The following is a 20,007-nucleotide window of genomic DNA, read 5'->3' on the forward strand; positions in this document are numbered from 1 at the left end:
AAGAAATTTATCACATCAGCAATAAGGCTTTCTTTTCCTCCTTCACCATTGCTGATTTGAAATCACAAGGTAAAACCTGCACAGAGCCTTCTCCTTTTGCATCTGCTGTTTGACAGTGCCCGTCCCAATTCACAGTGCTCATGTGTAAGCCTGCACACAGCAATGCAGCCCAGCCCCTGAAATTTCCAGGGCTGACTGCATACCTGAAAGCCATGTGCTTTCTGCCAGTCAGGTTTGTTGGTGCTCTCTTTACACAAGATGGGCTTAAAATGAAGACAAGTGTTACTCTAAGAAGAAAAAGAGGTATGTTCTGAATTAGAAGGTAGGGGAAAAATTTGTGAAAGAAAAGGTTAAAATAAGAGTAAAAAATCAAAAACCAAACCAAAACAAAAAACCCAAACAAATCAGAAGGGTAAGTGGATATGTATATGTATAATGAACTGCCATTTAAGCTGCTGTGGTCTGTAAGAAGTATCAGAGTGTCACAAGAGACAAGTAAAAGGCAGACATTTTTTAAATTGAATATTGAAATAAAGGCGAAAAAGCAATTCAGTAGCAGTCTGTTGATTACATTCTCAGATTTGAGCAGTGCCTGCACTGTTTCCCTGTCGTCACCCATCACAGCATTTCCATTCTGCAACACCACCTGATAAACCGTACAGTGCCAGAATAGCCACTGAACATACCTCCTGTCACTTCCAGAATTGTCACTTCCTTTTCATCTCTTCACAGGGACCCCACATAGCTTATTAATAATGCAAGCATGGTGTTTGCAATCTGCTGTTCTAAATGACTTTGTTCTTCCTTTCCTTGTCAGTTTTGGGAGTCCTGCTGCTACAGTGAAATTTCCCAGTTCCAATGTATCTGTAAATGCATGCTCTGCAAAAGAGATTTTGAAGAAAGGGCTGCTAGTGTCTGTCTCATTTCTGTCCTAAGGGTCCTAAAGGAAATAAAGGAGAAAATGGCAGCCCAGGACTCCCTGGTTTCATAGGACCCCGAGGACCACCTGTAAGTATGTCTGGGGATGGATTAGACCCACTAATGACCTGCTTTTAAATGTTGGACTGATGAAGATGGGACACAGTCATCTTTAGGTAAAAACACAAGCACAAGATCTGACCTTTACTTCCAATGGAAACTGGACCGCAGAAATTGCATTTTTCATATGAAAGAACATCGATAATCTCATTTACCGAACTGGCCTGTCAGTGAGCCCTGATAATATGTGCATTAATTGGACTGGTTCAACATTCTTCTTAGTATTGGTATGGGGTATTTAAGTTCTCGGACTGTATCTCTACATGAACCCTAGAAGGGCTAAATAGGGAAATTTTAAGGGCTGATAATACAGAATCATAGAATGTTAGGGGTTGGAAGGGACCTCGAAAGATCATCTAGTCCAACCCCCCTGCCAGAGCAGGACTGCCTAGAGTAGGTAACACATATTTCTGATAGTTGCTGTTCCAAGGAAAATTCCTTTGTTACCACCACAGAGGTACATTGTAATTAAAGCATTCATATATCTCTCAAAGTGATCTAAAATAATACCTATACACGTGAAAATATTATAGCCTTGAGATCCAGTATCTTTAGCTCTTCCAAGGCAAGTCAAATGCATTACATACTATTGGAAGGATGGAAAAGGTGAATGTAAGGTAAATATTTTTGTTTCTAGCTCTGTTGTGACTTAAAATGAGATTTAAAAGGTTTTCATGTGACTCTAGCAGAGCTGAACCTTCTACAGGATGACTTTTTTTTATTTTTATGATTGGAAAGGGAGTTTCATGATGAAAAGAGGAGAAATAAATATTTCTCTGGCAAATTAATTCAAAGCAGCAAACACGGTGGCCATTTAAAACTGAAGTAGCCCTAAGGAATACTCGAGTGAGTGATTTTGCCTAATTTGGAGCTGATGTGATTACACATCTGTGATTAGTTACATTACTCATGCATACATGTATAGATGCTAGAACTGTCGAAGATGTTATGTGTTACCAGGTTACGGGAAAAATACCACCTGCATGGACACATTATAGATATGATCATATGTGTGGATTGTAAATGGACTATAAAGATGAATTTTTCCATTCATGATACGGGAAAGAGGGCAGAATTTTAGCAGTAACTAGTTTAATGTTGAGTTTGCTTTATCGGTGCACTTCAGAACTGCAGTGACATTTTTTTCATTTAAATGCTAAAATGCAAAATAGTATTGCCTAATTATCACATAAATGTGGAGTATAGAAAAAAATCCTAATGGGGTACTTGTTAAAATTGAGGTTATTTAATATAGTTCTGAAATACAAGCAAGTTTTCAGGCTCAAACTTGCTTCATCACTGGCTCTATATCCATTATCTCAGCTGGTGTAATACAAGATGGTATCTCTACTTACAAAATTTACTTGCCTTATATCTTTAGACTGTCATGGGTATAACATTGACATGGCTTAAGCAAAACCAGCCCAAGCATGAAGCTTTGTGAAATGCCTGGAAGAGAAAGGAATAAAATGTACAGAAAGCAGGAACACACGTTCAATGAAACGTCTGTCCTTCTCTCATCTAGTTTGTTAGAAATTACTTCCTGTTATTTACATTTACATGGTATGCTGTTTTACTAAAAAAATGCTTTTGAATAGTAGGATCTGTCTTTCCAGGAATGACCTATAGCAGTAGGACAAGGATAAATCATCCAGACCTGCTGCTGTGCAGCAGAAAACTTGGGCTCTAAACAGAAAATAAGACTTGTGGTTATTAGGTAGGATCTTTCTTCCAACTCCATGCAGTGCTAAATTTACTCTCTGGGTCTTGCAGGGAGAACCAGGAGAGAAAGGTCCTCCTGGAAAAGAGGTAAGTCAAATTCCCAGTTGTTTCAAAGTAGGGCTGGTGTCGTGGGGAAAAAAAACATCAAGGATGCAATCTGGGTTGCAACAAATTGATTTTTTTTTTTTTTCCTGAATTGTTGGTATTTGAGAGCAAAAAGGGAACTCTCGGGAATCTGTGGGACTGACAGGGAAATAAATTTTCCCCAGGTCACAAGTATCATTGCAAAGCAATGTGTTTTATTATTGCCTGTTATTGTGGAATGCTCACCCTTATTTTTGTTGCAGGGTGCACCAGGGAAACCGGGTGAAATTGGCTTCAAAGGAGAGAGGGTAGGTTGGAGAGTATTATTAGTTTTTTCGTTATGTTGAAAGAGAGAGCTATTTTGACTTAGCAGCTGGGGGAAGGGGTTGTTCAAGAGTGAAGTGTGGCCTGTAGAGATCTGCCATGCTTCCCACCCTCCCAGCCCTCTCTTTAATCATTCTCCGTCAGTAATAATTTGTGGATCATTTGTAATGCACCAGATGTTGCATTCAGTAACTTTGCCAGTTCAGCTGTTCATGTTTTGCTGTGCTTGGAAATCAGAAGTTTGCCTCTTATTTTGGTAGTAATGTTGTTTTTCTCACTTAGGGAGAGCCTGGCATCAAAGGTGAAAAAGGCCCTCCAGGAGAAAAGGGCCCTCCAGGTGATCCTGGGATACCTGGTCATAAAGGCCATCCAGGACTGATGGGTCCCCATGGACCCCCAGGAGACACTGGGCATGTTGGACCTCCTGGTCCTCCAGGACAGCCAGGATTTCCAGGACCTAGGGTAAGATTCCCAGAGAAGGGCTTTGTACAGTAATTTTACTGCCATGGAGTGTGATCAGGAAAGTACCTAAGATTACAGTAAGTCTGATAGAAACCGGAGCTAGCATGTTTTAATGGGGAGGCAGCATTTTTATCTCTTGATACGCAAAAAGGAGAGTTATTGCACATCTCAGGGAAGTGTTGTGAGGGTGTTGGATTGAACTTCAGGAGAGTTGAGAAATCCAGCCATATAACCAGGGTGGCCAGTCCCTGACACTTTATGCCCCTAAAAATCTAAATCATGATATGTGACTATGGCCATAGATCTGGAGTCTGAAAAAGCTTCTTTCCATAAGGTTGTTAATGTGTAGCATTTCATACAGAGGTCTTACGCCTTCCTCTGCTCCTGGTTGTTAAAAGAGACAAAATGCTGAGCTGTGGAAAGGTCACTGCTTTATTCCTGGAAATCCTGGAGTCAGCTGATCAGAATTAATGAAATCGTGTTTTTGTTTAGTTTGTTGGGTTTTTTTCCCCTCATGGGAAACAATTTCGCTACTGAGAGTGCCTGAGGCTAATGTATATAGAAGAATGAGAAAAACTACCAAAGCTAGTGAAGATGCTATGCCCATCCTGAGGATGAATTTGAGATTACCACGGAGGGTAATAAACAGTGAAATAATCTCTGGTGTAAAAGCTGAGTAGATTTTAGACAAAACATTTCTTTGTGTGTCTCAACAGCATAGAGATTTGATGAAATCCAATGATGATTATGGAGACTTAATGCTACTAATAGGGTTATAACTTGAAAAGATAATCTGTAAGCCTCCAAAGTATGTTCCACAATTGTGTTTATTTACTGTGATATTCACTAAGAGCCATCACAAATTGTTAGTACTTAACGATAAAATTGTTTCTTTTGTCGCCAACAAACACATCTTTTTCTCATGGAAAATTTGTGTTGGGAAGAAGACAGCAAATAGACCAACTCTGTACTTAACAGCAATGTTACTGGTTAAAATTGAAATGTCTTGTAGCTATTTAATAAAATCTACATTTCTTAATGAAGAGTAACTTCTAATTCAGGTTTTTATAAACATAGAGGACACAGATTGCATGCTAGGATGTTAAAAGGATAGGTGTGAATGAAAAGCCACACTTTCATGCAAGTAGCTCATACACAGAAGGATGCAGTCTTTTAAGTTGACCAGAAGTATTTTCAAAACTGGCAGAAATTCAAAGAATAATTTTAGCCAAAAAAATGAAAAGTGTATTTCAAGTGAAATATCTCACTTTATGATTTACAAAGAGAAGAAAGTTGATCTTGCTGGCTTAAACCGGTTTATTTGATATATATAGAGAGAGACAGAGCGCTACATTTTTTCTTTTGAGTTTATGCAAAGGCAAGCGTCTATCTACCTTAAAACCATGGGTTTTATTTTCTTGGAAAGCCACAACTTGAAAAATTCTCCTTCCACCTGCCAGAAATGCCTTAATAATATTTTGTAAGTTGTGTCATCCAGAGTTGTTGCTCACATAGCTTTGAGATTTGATATCATACATGTAAACTGACTTCTGTTCTCAGAGATAAGGTCAGTTGGCTGTTGATGCACCCAGTATCATAGAATCACAGGATGGTTTGGGTTGGAAGGGACCTTCAAGATCATCTAGTTCCAACCCCTCTGCCATGGGCAGGGACACCTTCCACTACATCAGGTTGCTCAAAGCCCCATCCAACCTGACCTTGAACACTGCCAGGGAGGGGGCAGCCACAGCTTCTCTGGGCAACCTGGTCCAGTGCCTCACCATTTGTGTAGTGAAGAACTTCTTCCTAAATTCTAATCTACCCTCTTTCAGTTTGAAACCATTACCCCTTGTCCTATTACTACACTCCCTGATCAAGAGTCCCTCCCCACCTTTCCTGTAGGCTCCCTTTAAGTACTGGAAGGCTGCTCTAAGGTCCCCCCGGAGCCTTCTCTTCTCCAGGCTGAACAACCCCAGCTCTCTCAGCCTACCCTCACAGGGGTGGTGCTCCAGCCCCACGATCATCTTCGTGGCCCTCTTTTGGACCTGCTCAAGCAGGTCCATGTCTTTCTTGTGCTGAGGACTCCAGAGCTGGATGCAATACTCCAGGTGGGGTCTCACCAGAGCATAGGGATAGAATCACCTCTCTTGCTCTGCTTGCCATGCTTCTTTTGATGCAGCCCAGGACGTGGTTTGCTTTCTGCACTGCGAGTGCACACTGCTGGCTCGCAAGTCTAGATACCCACCTTAACTATGCTGGGGGCACACATGCTCCTCTCTGCAAGGAAACTTGCAATGCTGAAAAAGGAGGTTGGCTTTCCACTGTGATCTAGTAGGGCAGGGTGTGTCTCCTGGTTTGATTTCTACTACTTCTATCAACATATAGGAGGGAGATTTTCTCTAGGAAGGAGACAGGGACTGTGTTCCAACTATGCCCTCTGACCAGGCTCCCTGCTTACACCGTTGAGCCCAAGTGTTGCCAGCAGGTTGGAAATTGTGGATGTTTTGAGTCCCTTTATATTCTTCTTTCAGGTAGTCTGTGCAGCCCTGTGTATGTTGTGGGTGATGAAATGCAACCCACTGAACCCTTTGTGGAGGGTTTAATTTGCACATCCCCTGGCTGTGATTATTATGTCTTGTTATTGCTGTGATTATTACTCTCTAGGGGGAACCCCCATCTCTAGAGACTTTGAGAAGGCTCATCCAAGAGGAATTAGCCAAGCAGCTAGATGGTAAGTAATCATCTATGGGAAGCCAGAAAATGTATCTGAGTGTATGAAAGATGCTTTCCGTAGTTGTGGTGGTACCTGAACCTGTCCTTCTTATAGAAGGCGATGTTGCAACAAGCCTGCCTGGAAGGAGGAATGTGTAAAATGAAATGTGCTTAGCACACTTGACTGTTCCCCAAGCTTGATGTTCCCAGCAATAGCACAGGGGATTTCTCCCTTCTTCAACCTAAGGCCATTGCCTGTGCTAAGCACCTCATGGCTTTTTGGTACCAAAACAGCTTTGCTGCAGACTTGTTCTTGCAGATGTCTGGGCTGAGATGGTAGGACAAGAGAAGATACAAATTCAAACAGATTCATTTGGGGCTCTGGAAGAGAAAATAATCAGAATAGGATGTAAACTTGCTTCTGAGGTCCCAGCTGGAGGAGGAAGGTTCCTGATTTCTGGCTGTGACGTTTGATACTCATCAGTATGAGAAGAGGGGGTGGAGTGGATGTGGGCTGCTGCTTCTCAAAGTATGTGAATTGCAGACCACTACTGACACTATCTACAGTGAAATGTAGCACTGCTTCTCACACAGCTCTTCGAGCACCTGACACATAGCTGTAAGCATTTTCCCCCATGCTATAGATTATGGTTTAATGGAGTGATTTATTTGAAGGATTTTATTTACACACTCTCAAACTCTGAATTCCATGCCAATCTAAAAGCATTCAAGATTTTGGATCAATGAAGAGAAGATAGAAAACCCTTCTCCAGCTATTCTGTAGGATGTTTTTGTGATGCTGAGTATATCTTAAGAGCTCTCTAGGCTGTTCAGGGTCTTAATATGGAAGTGTCAAGCAATGTGCCTGCTTGGAAATTGTAGAATATGCTGACGCAGGGAGCTGCCTTAGTTACAGTTTCTGACTTCGCAGCCAGAGATGGGTACATTAGCTTTAACTCCACACGTGTAACAGCCCAGAACAAGAAAAGTAAGCTTTCTTCCTACAGAGCAGCAATGTAGTGTCTTGCTCTGTGTAGCAGAAGCAGTGGAAATAGGCTCTTCATTTTAAAGCAGCAATGATTTCAGTTTGACAGAAATCCACCAGCTGCAGTGCTAGAGGAAGGGACATTTCAGACCCTTGGTGGACAAGCAGAAGATGCAAGAAGTGTTTAGATTAAGTATGACATTTAGGGGAAGTTTAAAGCTATTGAGAAATGAGGTTTAAATATTTTAGAGAGGGTCAGGGAAGCATCATCATGGCTTATGGGGAAGGTTTGTGTGGGGACAACAAATGGGTGGACCTGAGAAACTGATCTATGACAATACTTGGACTTTACTGGGCCACTGGTTCTGGCTCTCCATCTCTTGGAGCACTGACCTGCTAATCTAACAACCCATTTCCCTCTATTCACAGCAAAGTTAGCCTATCTCCTGGCTCAGATACAGCCTGCACATGTCAAAGCATCCCATGGCAGACCAGGGCCTCCTGGTCCCCCTGGGAAGGAAGGACTTCCAGGAAGAACTGGCCCTCCAGGAGAACCTGGCCGGCCTGGACAGACTGGGTCTGAAGGGCCACCGGGACCAATTGGTCCCAAAGGTGAGTGAAACTTGTGTTTGGGCAGTCTAATAAAGGCATGTGTCCACCACACTTTGGCGTCCACATCTCCTGTTAGTAGCATCTAAGAAGTCCTCAAAATGCATGTGTTAGAAGCAGCCTCAGTCTGTTGAAACAGAGGTGGTGAATGTGAACAGCAATTGCTGGTGTGTTCCACCTCTAGCCAGAATTGGAGTGGGCTGAGTGTTCATTCCCGTTTATTGTCCCATCTCAGAGGACTGTCCACAATTAGGAACTATTTTTAGCACATATATTGACTTCAGTGTGGATGGAAGACCTATGGTAGTATTCTTTAGTTCTGTAGATCATGCTCATCAGTTCATTATTTTTCTTTCCCCCTTTACAGGAGAAAGAGGAGCAAAGGGTGAGAAAGGAGACACTGGTATTGGACAACGAGGGGAAATAGGTCCTCCAGGAATTCCAGGTGTGTTTATTCAGAACATCCCACAAAACACATCACTCAGAACCACTACAAGGACATAGATCTCTGCCATATTAGATAGACGATCAGGATAACATAAATATGGCATACACAATTGCCTTAGAAAGTGGTCCAATGGGAAGAAATACATCATTAGCATCATATCTGGCCACCTTTTTTTTCCTCAGCCTGATTGACAGGTATAATGATCCCTCTCAGTAACAGCTAGGTTAACTGACCTTTGGGACAAATCCAAAGTGAAGCTTTAATTACTAGATACACTGTGAAGTGTCCTATCTGCCCTTGCCAGAATCTTGTTGATACCAAGCTGAACCAGAGATCTGGGCAGCTTCAGATGTTATAGAAGGTCATATCCAACACCTGTGCCTCAGGCATACAGCTCGTGCTCATGGAAAAGAAGTAGCAAATATATTTTGTTTCTAATTTGAAATTAGGAGCCATTGATCAGTTTTGGCTTTGCCAGGCTTTGTTGGGGGAGGAAACCGCAGGAAGCCTTCATAACTCCATGGTCTGCATTTGGCATACTAGCCCTGCATTGCCTTAAGATAACAATGGACTCACTATGTTTCATATGAATGCGTTATCTCCCAAAGTTTGTTCTTGCCTCAGACTTTCACATCCTCATCTCCTCTCTATGAGGACTATAGGTCATTAGTTCACTTGTGCAACTGTGTAACTTCAACACAGTGATAGAGGAAGAGCAGACATAGCAGAGTTGTGCAGCCCAAGGATGCCATAGGGGGTGGAAATCTTTCTTTCAGAGGAGACACACTTGTCATATCCTTGTAGATACATGCTAGCCAGACCCAAATCTGTAGAAGCTGATGTCCGCATCTCAGTTTGTCAGCAAAGCCATCTTCTGTGATGTTACGCTGCTGAGTACAGCATCCTGGGCAGTACTCAGCAAGGCCATTTTGTTTTTATTTTAGGCCTCCCAGGGGAGCCTGGCTATGCCAAAGATGGAATGCCAGGACCACCTGGTCCTCAAGGCGAAGCTGGTGTGCCTGGTCTCACAGGCCCACAGGGACCTCCAGGAGCCAATGGACAGTGTGACCCCACTCAGTGTGCTTACTATGCAAGCCTGGCTGCCAGACCCGCCAATGTCAAAGGGCCCTAGCATGCAGGGAGTATCCCTAGACTTGTTTTTAAAACTTGAATTCATCACGCCTGCCAAAAGCTCTCAGATGTCTTCAACTGTGTTTCTTTCATGGGAGGCCTTTTCAAGCCAACAAATGCTGCCGGTCGGTCAGATTATTTTTATGAATTATAATTATTATTATTATCTTTGCGATATGTGAATTTGTTTTTGTTTTCTCTAACATCAGGGCATATTAATACATTAAAAATAAGTGTTTTGTTCTCTTTTGAAAAGCAAATAATACCGATGCATTGTGTAGGTGTTTATGCAAAACCATTCCGATGCCAAAATTTTTGTCTGTTATCTGATTAACTGTTTCCAAATATTTACCACTCACCCTTGAGACTGAAATCAAATCCCACAGTCTGGGGCATTAACTGTGAGACACAGGCTGATCACAGGATTCTTGGTGCTATCTGCCATCCACATTGAGAGGAGGAAGGTAAAGCCATGCCAAAGCTGGAAAAGAGGTCTCCAGTACATTCAACTCACAATGGACAGACAGTTATGAACAGCTACTTGTGTTTCCCAGAAGATCCCTGTTAAATTTAATGTTCTTCTGCCCATAAGTGAATCTGTATCCTATAGGAGCTACTTTTTATGGGACCATGTGGGATCTCACAGTAAGGCCTGAAGAGACCACAGAGATGATCTAAACCTCCTCACTGCTCCCTGTGCAAGAACTTCAGTACTTGGAGGGTGTGGTTCTACCAGATGGAGTTTATCTTCCTTCTGTCAGGGAGATGCCTCTGCAAAAAGCTTTGATGCTGTCCTCTGCCAGCTCAGGGATGCCAAATCTGCTGTTCATTGTCAGCACACACAGAGCTTCCTACTACTGCTTCAGCCCAAAAATCAGCCAGAGCAGCATAGAAAGTCCCCTGGTATTAAAAATCTCAGGAAGCCAAGGGTGACCCAACTTCACCGTTTTGGATGTTCCACTATGACAATAATGTGGTAAGGTTGTGTTTTAGAGGGTAGGTGAGAAGCTGCAGGCTGGTCTGGGAGGAGTTTGATCTCTGATGAAAGGGTCAGAATGAAGAGGTGTTCAGAAACGTGGAGGAAATTGTGTTTGAGGGCACAAGCAAAAAGTCAGACACTGTCCCTTCTCCCTTATCAGCTAATTGCCAAAATCAACTTGAGAATTCAAAAAGAAGGTCAAGAGGGGAATCTGAAAAGACCTTCACAAGAGATCATTTGTGAGTTTAACCCTCTGGCCAAGACATGCCCACCCACAAAGGTGGGGGGATTGGAGAGATGATCAGGCCTCAGATTTATGTGCCAGCCAGCAAAGCAGCTGCATTTTCAAAACTCTTCTGCACAAAGCAGTTTGTAGTGAGAGATCAGAGTAATGAACCTGACACAGGCACCAAGTGCTGGATGTGTTTGGAAAGCTCATCAAGTCTTTTGGAGTCGGTAAAGAGGCACGCTGCCCTACTGGCACATTCACCACATGGCATGTGCTTCCAAGCTGCCTAAGCCAAGCAGAAGCCACAGCTGTCTATAACCACCCCAGAATCAGATCCTGAGGCTACAGCCCAGACAACCATTTGCCAGCCTTGGAGTGTTCTTCTCACCCAGAAAACAGCAGATAAAATTTGCCTCTGCTTTACTGAAAAACGAAATTAAGTAACATGTTCATATGCTAGGGTTAAACAAAGTTGTTACTGTGTAGATCTCAGTGGTGCTATTTTTGCTATTTCCTATGCAAATAAACTCTTTGATTTGATTTTACTGTGTTTCTTGCTATGGAAAGACTAATCAAAGTGAAAATAATCATGAAATGAAAAGCTTACTACTTTTAAGTAACTCTCAATGGTATATTTGTTACTGTACTGCATCTTGGGTCAGCTTGCTATATTTCAGCATTAAGCAAGCACATTGATCACATTGCATTTAACATCACCATTTTTCCCAGTCCAGGCCGAGTGAGATTTTCATCCCTCCAGTGGTAAGGCAGAACAGAGCTCCTACTCAAGAGATACCTCCCAACATGGCACGAGACATCATTGTGAATGAATGTGATGGCAATCACAGGTTTTATGGAGGTCAAACATGTTAACTGGGCCATATTAATATGACATTTCATTCCTGTCATGACAGTGACACCTCAGCCTCTGTAGATCATCTCTCAGCATGTGTGTCTGCGTGTGCCATGGATGGCATAGACATCGATACATTCCAGTGCACCTTGCAAAAGGTAGAAGTAAAACAATGTTCTGTTAAACACATTTCAGGGTCTTTCACCCCTGTGAGATCGCAGAATCATTGCATTGGAAGGGACCTTTAGAGGTCATCTAGTCCAACTTCTAATGGGTGAGATGCCGCAGTTCAAGGAGATCTAGGGGTTTTTTTGAGAATGCTTTTCATTTAAATATCTGTTGGAGCCATTGCCAAGAGTCTGTGTTAGGAACATGAGAGACGCACCTGCATCTCTAATAGCAATTAAAAGATCTACACGGGTTAGGCACAAACTACAGCTCTGCAGATTCTCCACCTGGAAAAGTGGATGCAGCCTAATTCCCTTTGCTCCAGCACTTTCCCTGGCATATGGTTGTCTGTTCAGTCTGTTCCTGGAGACACCCCACACTGTCTCTGTGCCCTGAATTCAGTGGGTGCCATTTCCCTGCTTTTTCTTAAATCTCATTTTCTCTCTAGCCAGTTAAATTTACCAAGCATAATCTCTCGCTAGGGAGAGGAGTACAAGGCACAGGCTGCAGACCCAGATCAAAACCTGTGTTTAGAGCCTCCCAGTTTCTATGAGTACAGTCATCAAATGGAGGCTCCTACAGCTGCCACCTCTTACAGAAGCCAGCCCTATGTGAACGTGCCTAAAAAGTCACCTGAAACAAAACATAAGAAAGAAGGGTGTATTTGCAGGATTTCTGCCCTGCAAGCTCGATCACCAAAAGCTGTAACAGTTTTTGCCTCAGTCTGTTCATGGGTATTTGCAATCTTTGGAAAGGTGGCCTGAGATTACTTTCCAAATTAGATCCGCCATCTGGGCAGACAGTAAACCTACAAGTACAGCCTTGGGTATGGTCAGAAGCTGCCCTCCAGAAAATGCAGATGCCTCTATGCCTAAGTAGGTGACTGTGTGTGATGGAAGGTCACAAGCAGACGTGTATTGTCTGTCCAGCATCTTGCAAGGTGACCATGCAGGCAGGAGGTGGCAGATAGGGCAGGGACAGTGCTGATGGCCTCTCCTCTGACTGCTCTCGAATGAGGAAAGGCTGTGGCTTTTGCAACTCAACGTTCCTGTCTCTGCAACAAAGCTGTTGGTACATCACCACCAAGTCTGTTCACTGAGGCTCAGGTTTAAACCTGGGAACGAGCTGATATTTTTGTTGGATTTATTTTTTTTTTGGCTGATCCTGCGGTAAGAGAGGATATACCATTAAAATTGCATTAGAGAGCTAGCCAATGTATTATTTACATATTACAAAGGTGCTAATGACACATGGGTTTTATGGCATCGCTGTGGATTGTTTTTTGTTTTGTTTTTAAATCAAGTGTGTAAATTATAGCGAACAGACCGTTATTCCACTAAAAATTTTGCCTGTTAAATAAATTTAAAAAAAAAAAACAAAACGAAACAAAACGAAACAACAGGATCATTTGGAGGAAATTTTTTTGTGTCATCAAATTATTTAACAATTTATACTTGTTTTCTAAACAGTTTTGAATTAGCTTCTTCTTGGAAGCTGTAGCAGGAATGAATTATTTCCCTTCTTTGCCACTTGTGAGTGGCTCTTCTCAGTCCAGCCTTGTAATGCCATTTTCCTGAGCTGTGCTTTTCCCACCTCTTGTTGTTAATATGGGATAATTAAACTGTGTAAGGCCGAACTTTGTTCCACATATTTATTTGGAGATGTGTAATCAAAGCAAGATTACTGTGTTCAGGACTAAATCAAATGTTTGTGTTTTTTTTTTCCAGAGAAACAATAAAAATGCCGTAGCAGCTAAGCCTAAACCCTGCGCTCTGACTGCAAAACTGGCTGGGACATGAGCAGCATTTACATCCTGGGCAATTTTGAAAAAAAAAAATTAAAATTATATATATAAAAAAAAATTGAGTTTACTGATGGCTCAGTCTTTTAGTGTGGAAGCTGGCCAAGCTCTGCCCTGCTATAGACCGCATTTTGGCAGCTTCTGGAGCAGGACTAGATGCCTAGGCATAGCTGGGTCTCACCATCCAACAATGTCTTTGGTGCCAGAGACACCAACAGGGGACTGGCAGACACGATGTAGGACCTAGGGAAGTCTTTCCAGATCTGCAGTGCGTGACCCTAGGTGAGATTATGTAGCACATCAAATGATGTGAGATATTTATATCTAGGTACCCGAATCCCACGCTCAGTCTCTCACAGTGAGATTCAGAGTCAAGCTGTACCACCTGCACTTTGGTGGCTCCAGTGCAAGCTGTAGAGCCTGGAGGGCGATTCAGCTCATCCTAAAGCAGTCAGCTGAAGCACTCTGGGCTCCAGGTCTTGATGGAAAAATGGTCTTCTGGTAGCTGTCTATCTTCCACCATTACTGACTCACTTTCCCACTGAATTGGTGAGGGGATATACATGTTTCAGCTTATACGATTTTGGTTGCTACGTGATTAGCAGCCAGAGGGAGAGGGACAAGGTTATGGAACAAACCTGTACTGTTCTTGTGCCAGGGAATAACAGGAAATTTTTCTTCAAATGACTGCACTAACTCAACAGTAACTACACAGATTGAAAAAAGTCCACTACCATGTCTTTCAGCCTCCATAAGCTGGAGTCCAGTGCTGCTGAGGGTTCAGATTGCTGCTCCATGGCAGGGGAAGGAAAAGCAGCACAAGGACAGAGGCACCCTGGGGGTGAAGGTAGGCTCAGGCCCCACTCTGCAGCCCTGTGTATGGGTGAGCATCCATCAGAGACCACAAGGAGTCCTCCTTGCTGCTGTCTCTGCAGAGCCAGTGCTGCTGAGGGAAGAGTCTCTGCATCAGCCACCCGATTGCCTCCTGTGTCCCAGTTTCAGCACCTGTCTCCTTAGGGTAATAAGGGTCCATCAGAGTCTGGACTTCCCTTTCAACACCTTCGTAAATGGTGAAGTTGAATTAAGAAAAGAAAGCCTGCTTAGCTTCATCGATCTGGATTAAACCTGGAAGCCACAAACGTAGATTTTTGTCTTCTGACTTGTGAAATGGGAACAACTGATTAGAAAAGCATGAAGAATGAGAAACAGGAGACTGGTTTTAAAAGTTGCTTTACAAAGCAGATTTTCACTGTAAGGGATAACTTCTGAATACCTTCCATAGCTTGACCCAAGAATATTGATGCTGGCAATATTCTTGGAGTTTGTCTGAACTGAGAATAAGAATATCCTGCTGGGTCTCTAGGGGGATCGTGTGTTGAAAATATGGGCTCTTCCTTGTTATTTTACATTTTGGATCGTGAACCTTATGTAGAAAGCACAAGGGAACAATTTAACAGAGGGACATTAATCATACTCTGACATTCCTGATGAGCCAGTGATCAGCGCCAGGAAGAAGGATGTCCTGCAAGATGGGGCAGAAAAGAATCTGCCACTTGGTAAAGGAAAACCCAGGGTCAAATTCCAGGTGTGAAAAAGTTCAACAAGAGAACAGTGCCCAACATGACAAAAATCTCTCTGACCATGGCTTTGGCTCTGCATGACATATTGTCTGAAAGACTCGGGGGTTTATTTTAAAAGATAAGTATGCTGCAGAAGGCAGCACACATGGCAGTTTGCTTTATTTCACAGGACAGACGTATTTGACAATGTGTTCTTAGAAACACATTTTTCCCCTTAGTAATGTGGGGGATGGCTTTCGTCCAAGTCTGAAATGACTCTTATTTCAATAGCTTCTTCAGCACTTTCTTGATGAGAGCCGAGTTTAACTTTGAGTCTTATTTTTATGGTTAATTGTGAGGTCTGTCATTTCTGGTAAGCAACTTTCCCTGGCAAGTGAAAAATCTCACTTTTCCTTGCTGCAGTATTCATCTCCGATATACATATATTTCCAAGTTACTGTACCCATTCTTACTTATAAACAGCTACTAGACTTTCTCGACTTCTGCTGAATCTTTTTGTCCACCCTTTCTTGATGCAGCTAGAACAGCCTTCAGACCCCATTATGATGACATTAATGAAAACCCTGAAGAACAGGAGTAACCACTTTCGGTGTCCTCAGGATCTGCTCATTCCATTGCGTACTCAGCTGTGATAGCCCCAGCTTAATAGCTTGTGCAGTCTCTGTCAGGAAGCCCAACAGGCCTGTCTCCAGCCACCAGTATCCCAGAAGCCTATAATGCCAAAGCAGCCTCACAACACTTCTGGATAACACTGCAAGTGATACAGTTTTCTCTTCAGATGCTGAAAATTTCTGGAGGAAATTCAGGGTTTGATTTCAATAGGATTAGGTACTTGCACTCTGAATCCAAGTCATGGGTAACAGCTGGTATGTAACAGCTCTGAAAATCTGTATTTCAGGGTGAAACTCAATTAAAAAAGAGCAGAGCCTAAAGTGTAAGTTCAGAGGGTTGAGCAATGATCCCGGAATCTTCTTGTCAGCATTGTCTGGATAGAGAGGTCCCAGCACTCACCACCCACTTCTGCAGCCATGCTGTCCCCTGGTGCTGGGACACAGGCTCCAGCAAACTCAGGACCCTCCTGTGCTGAGGAGATCAGAACTGAGTAGAGTGGGAAAGCAAAGCTGACATGCTCCCCCTTCACAAGACCTGACCTGGTAGATGTGCTTAGACCATATCTCTAACACATTGTCTTCTACCGTTAATAGCTTGTGGAATGCTGTGAAGATGTCTCTCCTTGAACAGCATTTGAAATGGTTGTCCTAAGCATTTTTTAGGTGAAAACCTTAAGGATTAGAGGATGAAGTAAAAGAGGTGGGCTTTCTCAACCTGAGGCTTCAAACCCACAATTTCTCCTTCCAGGAAATGCCCTGTTCTCTATGTTGCATGCTGTGCTGAACGGCTTGGGATAAAGCTGGCATTTTACATGTCTCCTACAAAAGCTATGCCAGCAAGGAATAAAAATTTGCTGTTAAATACTCTAGATCAAGTGCAGCACAAGAAATTTGGTATCTCTGTGGTGCAGGGGTTTATACATTCAGCAGGAGGAAGAAGGACTTCCAGATTTCAAAACTGATTCTTTCTTCTGTTTGCTGACTGTTAAAGGACAGGATGTGCTTATGATGCCCAGCTCCCAAGCCATCAGCTATGACTCTCATCTTGTTGTCCCATTTACCATGTGCTTTATCCATTGCAATCCCTTGGGACAGACCAATGTGAATTGCTCAGACAGCAGCACCTTGGTGCTCCCAGAAGGAGAGCACTACACACAAAGATTTGAACCTATCTGCTGAAAAGCAAGAGGCACAGCCTGGCTGTTTCACTTTCTGAACACTGGCAGATATTTGCCACCAGCTCACTGGCTGCAACCACAAGAGGCAATGTCATAGCCCGGGAGCTGGGTTTTGTGTATGCCGCAGAGCTGGAAGGGAAACACCTGATCAAGTGAGAATGCCAAGTGTTTACTCAGTGGGATGTATCTGAGCAACTCAAACACTCTGCATGTGTGTTGGTAACATGTCTGGCAGAAAGGAAAGCTGACAGAAGGCCTTGATCCACCGAAAACCTCAGAGGTTGCCCGTGGGGTGGGCAACAAACCGTCAGTGACCTTCTTGGTTCAAGCAGCTACAGTTCTGGTGGGTCAATGGATGCAGCCACCTCTTTCAGATGTGCCTCTACAGGCCCTGATCCACTCTGGAGGTACCTTGCAGAGCACGATCCAAAGCACGAAGGGAAGAAGAAACTCAAGATCTCAGGCAGAGAGCTGGTGTCAGTTCCCACACAGGTCTTCAGCTTGGACCAGCTGCAGGTCCTGGAAATGAGCCCAGAACGAGAGAGCTGCCTGAGTTACCGGATGGAGCTGCTCCCCCAAGAGATCAGCCGCCTGAGGAACCTAACCTGCCTCTACGTGGACTCCAACAACTTGAAGAAAATCCCAGCTGAAATTGGCACTTTGTGTCACTTGGAGAGGCTCACTCTGAGCAACAACAGCCTGAACTCGCTGCCCCCAGAAATGGGGGCACTTCAAAGGCTGCACAGCCTCCACTTGGCCAACAACAGCCTCACCGAGCTGCCTACACCCCTCTGCCAGCTGAGGAGCCTCACCTTTCTGGATGTGAGTGACAACAAAATAGGCACAATCCCCTCCAGCATTAGGTATCTGGAGAAACTGGAAACGTTGTTATTGCTTTTTAACTCACTGGAGAGTCTACCTGAGGATGTCTGTATTTTAAGGAATCTGCACACGCTTTGGTTGGGAAACAACCGTCTACGGTCCCTTCCAGCAAACTTTGGGGAACTGGCAAACCTGGACTGGGGATACAATTACTGTTCGTGCAACTTCGAGGGGAATCCACTGGAAATTCCTCCTCCTGAAGTCTGCAGCAGAGGCCCTGAGGAGATCAAAGGCTATTTCTTGTCGTTTCATAGGACTCAGAGAGACTAGACAACCAGTGTCAGTCCCCATGAAGTGACTGAGATGGATTTATGCTGTACAAATCAACTGCACAAGCAAAATCTGTTTTTGATTTTGGATGGAAGAGTTTGGTAGAAATCACTCTGTAGAGCTCAAAAGCTTCCTCTTTGCTGTATGGCGATTTCTCTAGCAGACTTTTTTTTGACAATAGCATTGAATGGTGGTGTATACTTTTCAAAAATTCACTCAGGGACAACTATACTCTTTTTGTTATTTATAGTTGTGTTGATCTATCTCAGGAAATGTTGCTGCCAAATGTTTGGTCTGAGAAAATGAACAATAGCTAGTCTGAGAGGATACAGTCAGGTAAAAACTAGTGGTATATAAATAGCAATAATTGCACCGTTTGTTTGCACACTGGGTCAGTGCTTGAGTCTGGACTTGAGATAGGTGCAGGCTGAGATTTTTGGAAGTGTTTAAGGTCCTACAGATTTGTGGATTTGGCTTTGCTTCAGGTAGCCCAGAATCTCGTTGCTTTCCATGGTATTCCACATCCATCACACAGATTGAATCAGCTTAGACTTCTGTCTAGCTCTGGATAAGAACCAATCTGTGTCCAGGTCCCACAAGGTACCGTGCAAGAAATGTCTTTATTGCTTAGGCAGGACATAGTGTATTTCTTACCCTGCTTCTCCTGAAGAGCAGTTTCCATGCAGGGGTAGCCCAGATTTAGAGCATTGTGGGAGAATAACAGAAGATTGGCAAGGAGGATTATAAACACTCTCAAGTGACCTGCAGCTGAGGTGTAGAAAACCACATATATCGTACTAATTGTTGTTTAGCCTTGTGTGTTGGACAAGTAGAACATCTGTGTTTTGATAACATAGGCCTGTGATAGACTTAGAGGCATCCTATTGAACATGCTTGAAATTTCTGCCCTGCTGTAGGAAAGGTCAAAGCAGAGCAGTATACTATGCCTGGAAAACAGGCACAAACAGCAGGTTCGGTGATCCTTTAACAGATACCGAGCTCCGCGGTACCTGTGTCCCCGCTTGTGTGCCTCTGCTCAGGTGCTGCTACGGGGATACCCTGGTTCATCAGTTAATGAAAATAAACTTATTCTTTGCATTTCATCTGTGGTTTTGTGGTTGTTCCTGTGTCCTGCCTGCATCGGCTCACACAAGCATGTAGCATTAGCAAAAAAAGTTTCCACTTCTGATGAGGCTGGGAAAGTGTTCAGAGATATTAAAATATGAGTATGCAAACTTCTTGCAAGGGAACATTTCTGAGAATTCCTGTCTATAATCATAAAAGGCTTCATCAGTGTTACATTATGGAAATTTGCTGAGACTCCTTTCTGTTTCATTTTGCTCTCTCTTCCCCTTAGCCTCTCTTCAGCATTTTCCTCCCACCTCTCCTTAGCTTTGCTCTTTGTGGGTGTTTTCTCTGTAGTTACTGCCTCTGACATTAATTCCGTGTTTCATTATTTTCTCATCAAAAGCCTCTCATTCCCTTATAAATGCTTGTCTTTGCCCTCTGTCTCCTTTGTTTCCTATTTCTTCTTTGGCCAACGTACAGAAATCTGCTGCTTTGTGTCTTTCCTGGAAAGAAGAAGGGCCTGAGTCAGGTCTGCTGGGAGATGAACATGTGCTTCCAGGGTTCACAGAGAAAGGGAGAGAGAAAGGGTTTGAGACACTGATACATGGACCATTAAGTCTCTTGTTCAGTCATTTTCTTCTCCTTGTAGCAAAGATCAGCACAAGGAGAGTAAGATATCTGAACGGATACTGAAATTTTACTGGGTGACAAAAGCACAACTCCTGATATTCTTGGCATGTACTGATTTTTACACTGCTCTGGCCCCGAGTCTGCCCCAGACCTATATGAAGCCTTCAAACAAGCCATCACATTTTGCTGGTACAGGAACTCGATTCAGCATAGAAGCAATATAGCACACAGTGATAAATCGGT

The 20,007-nt window shown here is 43.3% G+C and overlaps 2 protein-coding genes across 2 annotated transcripts in view; both read left to right on the forward strand.

Moving 5' to 3' along the window:
- Nucleotides 1–9,516, forward strand: part of COL22A1 (collagen type XXII alpha 1 chain) — a 210,153-nt gene extending 200,637 nt beyond the window's left edge. The window contains exons 57-64 of the mRNA XM_086466066.1: nucleotides 937–1,008; nucleotides 2,812–2,847; nucleotides 3,108–3,152; nucleotides 3,451–3,630; nucleotides 6,295–6,361; nucleotides 7,757–7,939; nucleotides 8,304–8,381; nucleotides 9,329–9,516. Coding sequence (XP_086322192.1) covers nucleotides 937–1,008; nucleotides 2,812–2,847; nucleotides 3,108–3,152; nucleotides 3,451–3,630; nucleotides 6,295–6,361; nucleotides 7,757–7,939; nucleotides 8,304–8,381; nucleotides 9,329–9,516 — 849 coding nt within the window. The remainder of the gene's footprint in view (nucleotides 1–936; nucleotides 1,009–2,811; nucleotides 2,848–3,107; nucleotides 3,153–3,450; nucleotides 3,631–6,294; nucleotides 6,362–7,756; nucleotides 7,940–8,303; nucleotides 8,382–9,328) is intronic.
- Nucleotides 9,517–17,265: 7,749 nt separating this feature from the next.
- LOC104351459 (uncharacterized) lies at nucleotides 17,266–18,066 on the forward strand. The gene has a single exon (XM_009957577.2). It carries the CDS (start codon nucleotides 17,266–17,268, stop codon nucleotides 18,064–18,066), a length of 801 nt encoding a protein of 266 aa, XP_009955879.1.
- The last annotated feature ends 1,941 nt before the right edge of the window (nucleotides 18,067–20,007 follow it).

The sequence above is a fragment of the Leptosomus discolor genome, chromosome 5 (assembly GCF_034619465.1).
Source record: "Leptosomus discolor isolate bLepDis1 chromosome 5, bLepDis1.hap2, whole genome shotgun sequence".
Taxonomy (NCBI): domain Eukaryota; kingdom Metazoa; phylum Chordata; class Aves; order Leptosomiformes; family Leptosomidae; genus Leptosomus; species Leptosomus discolor.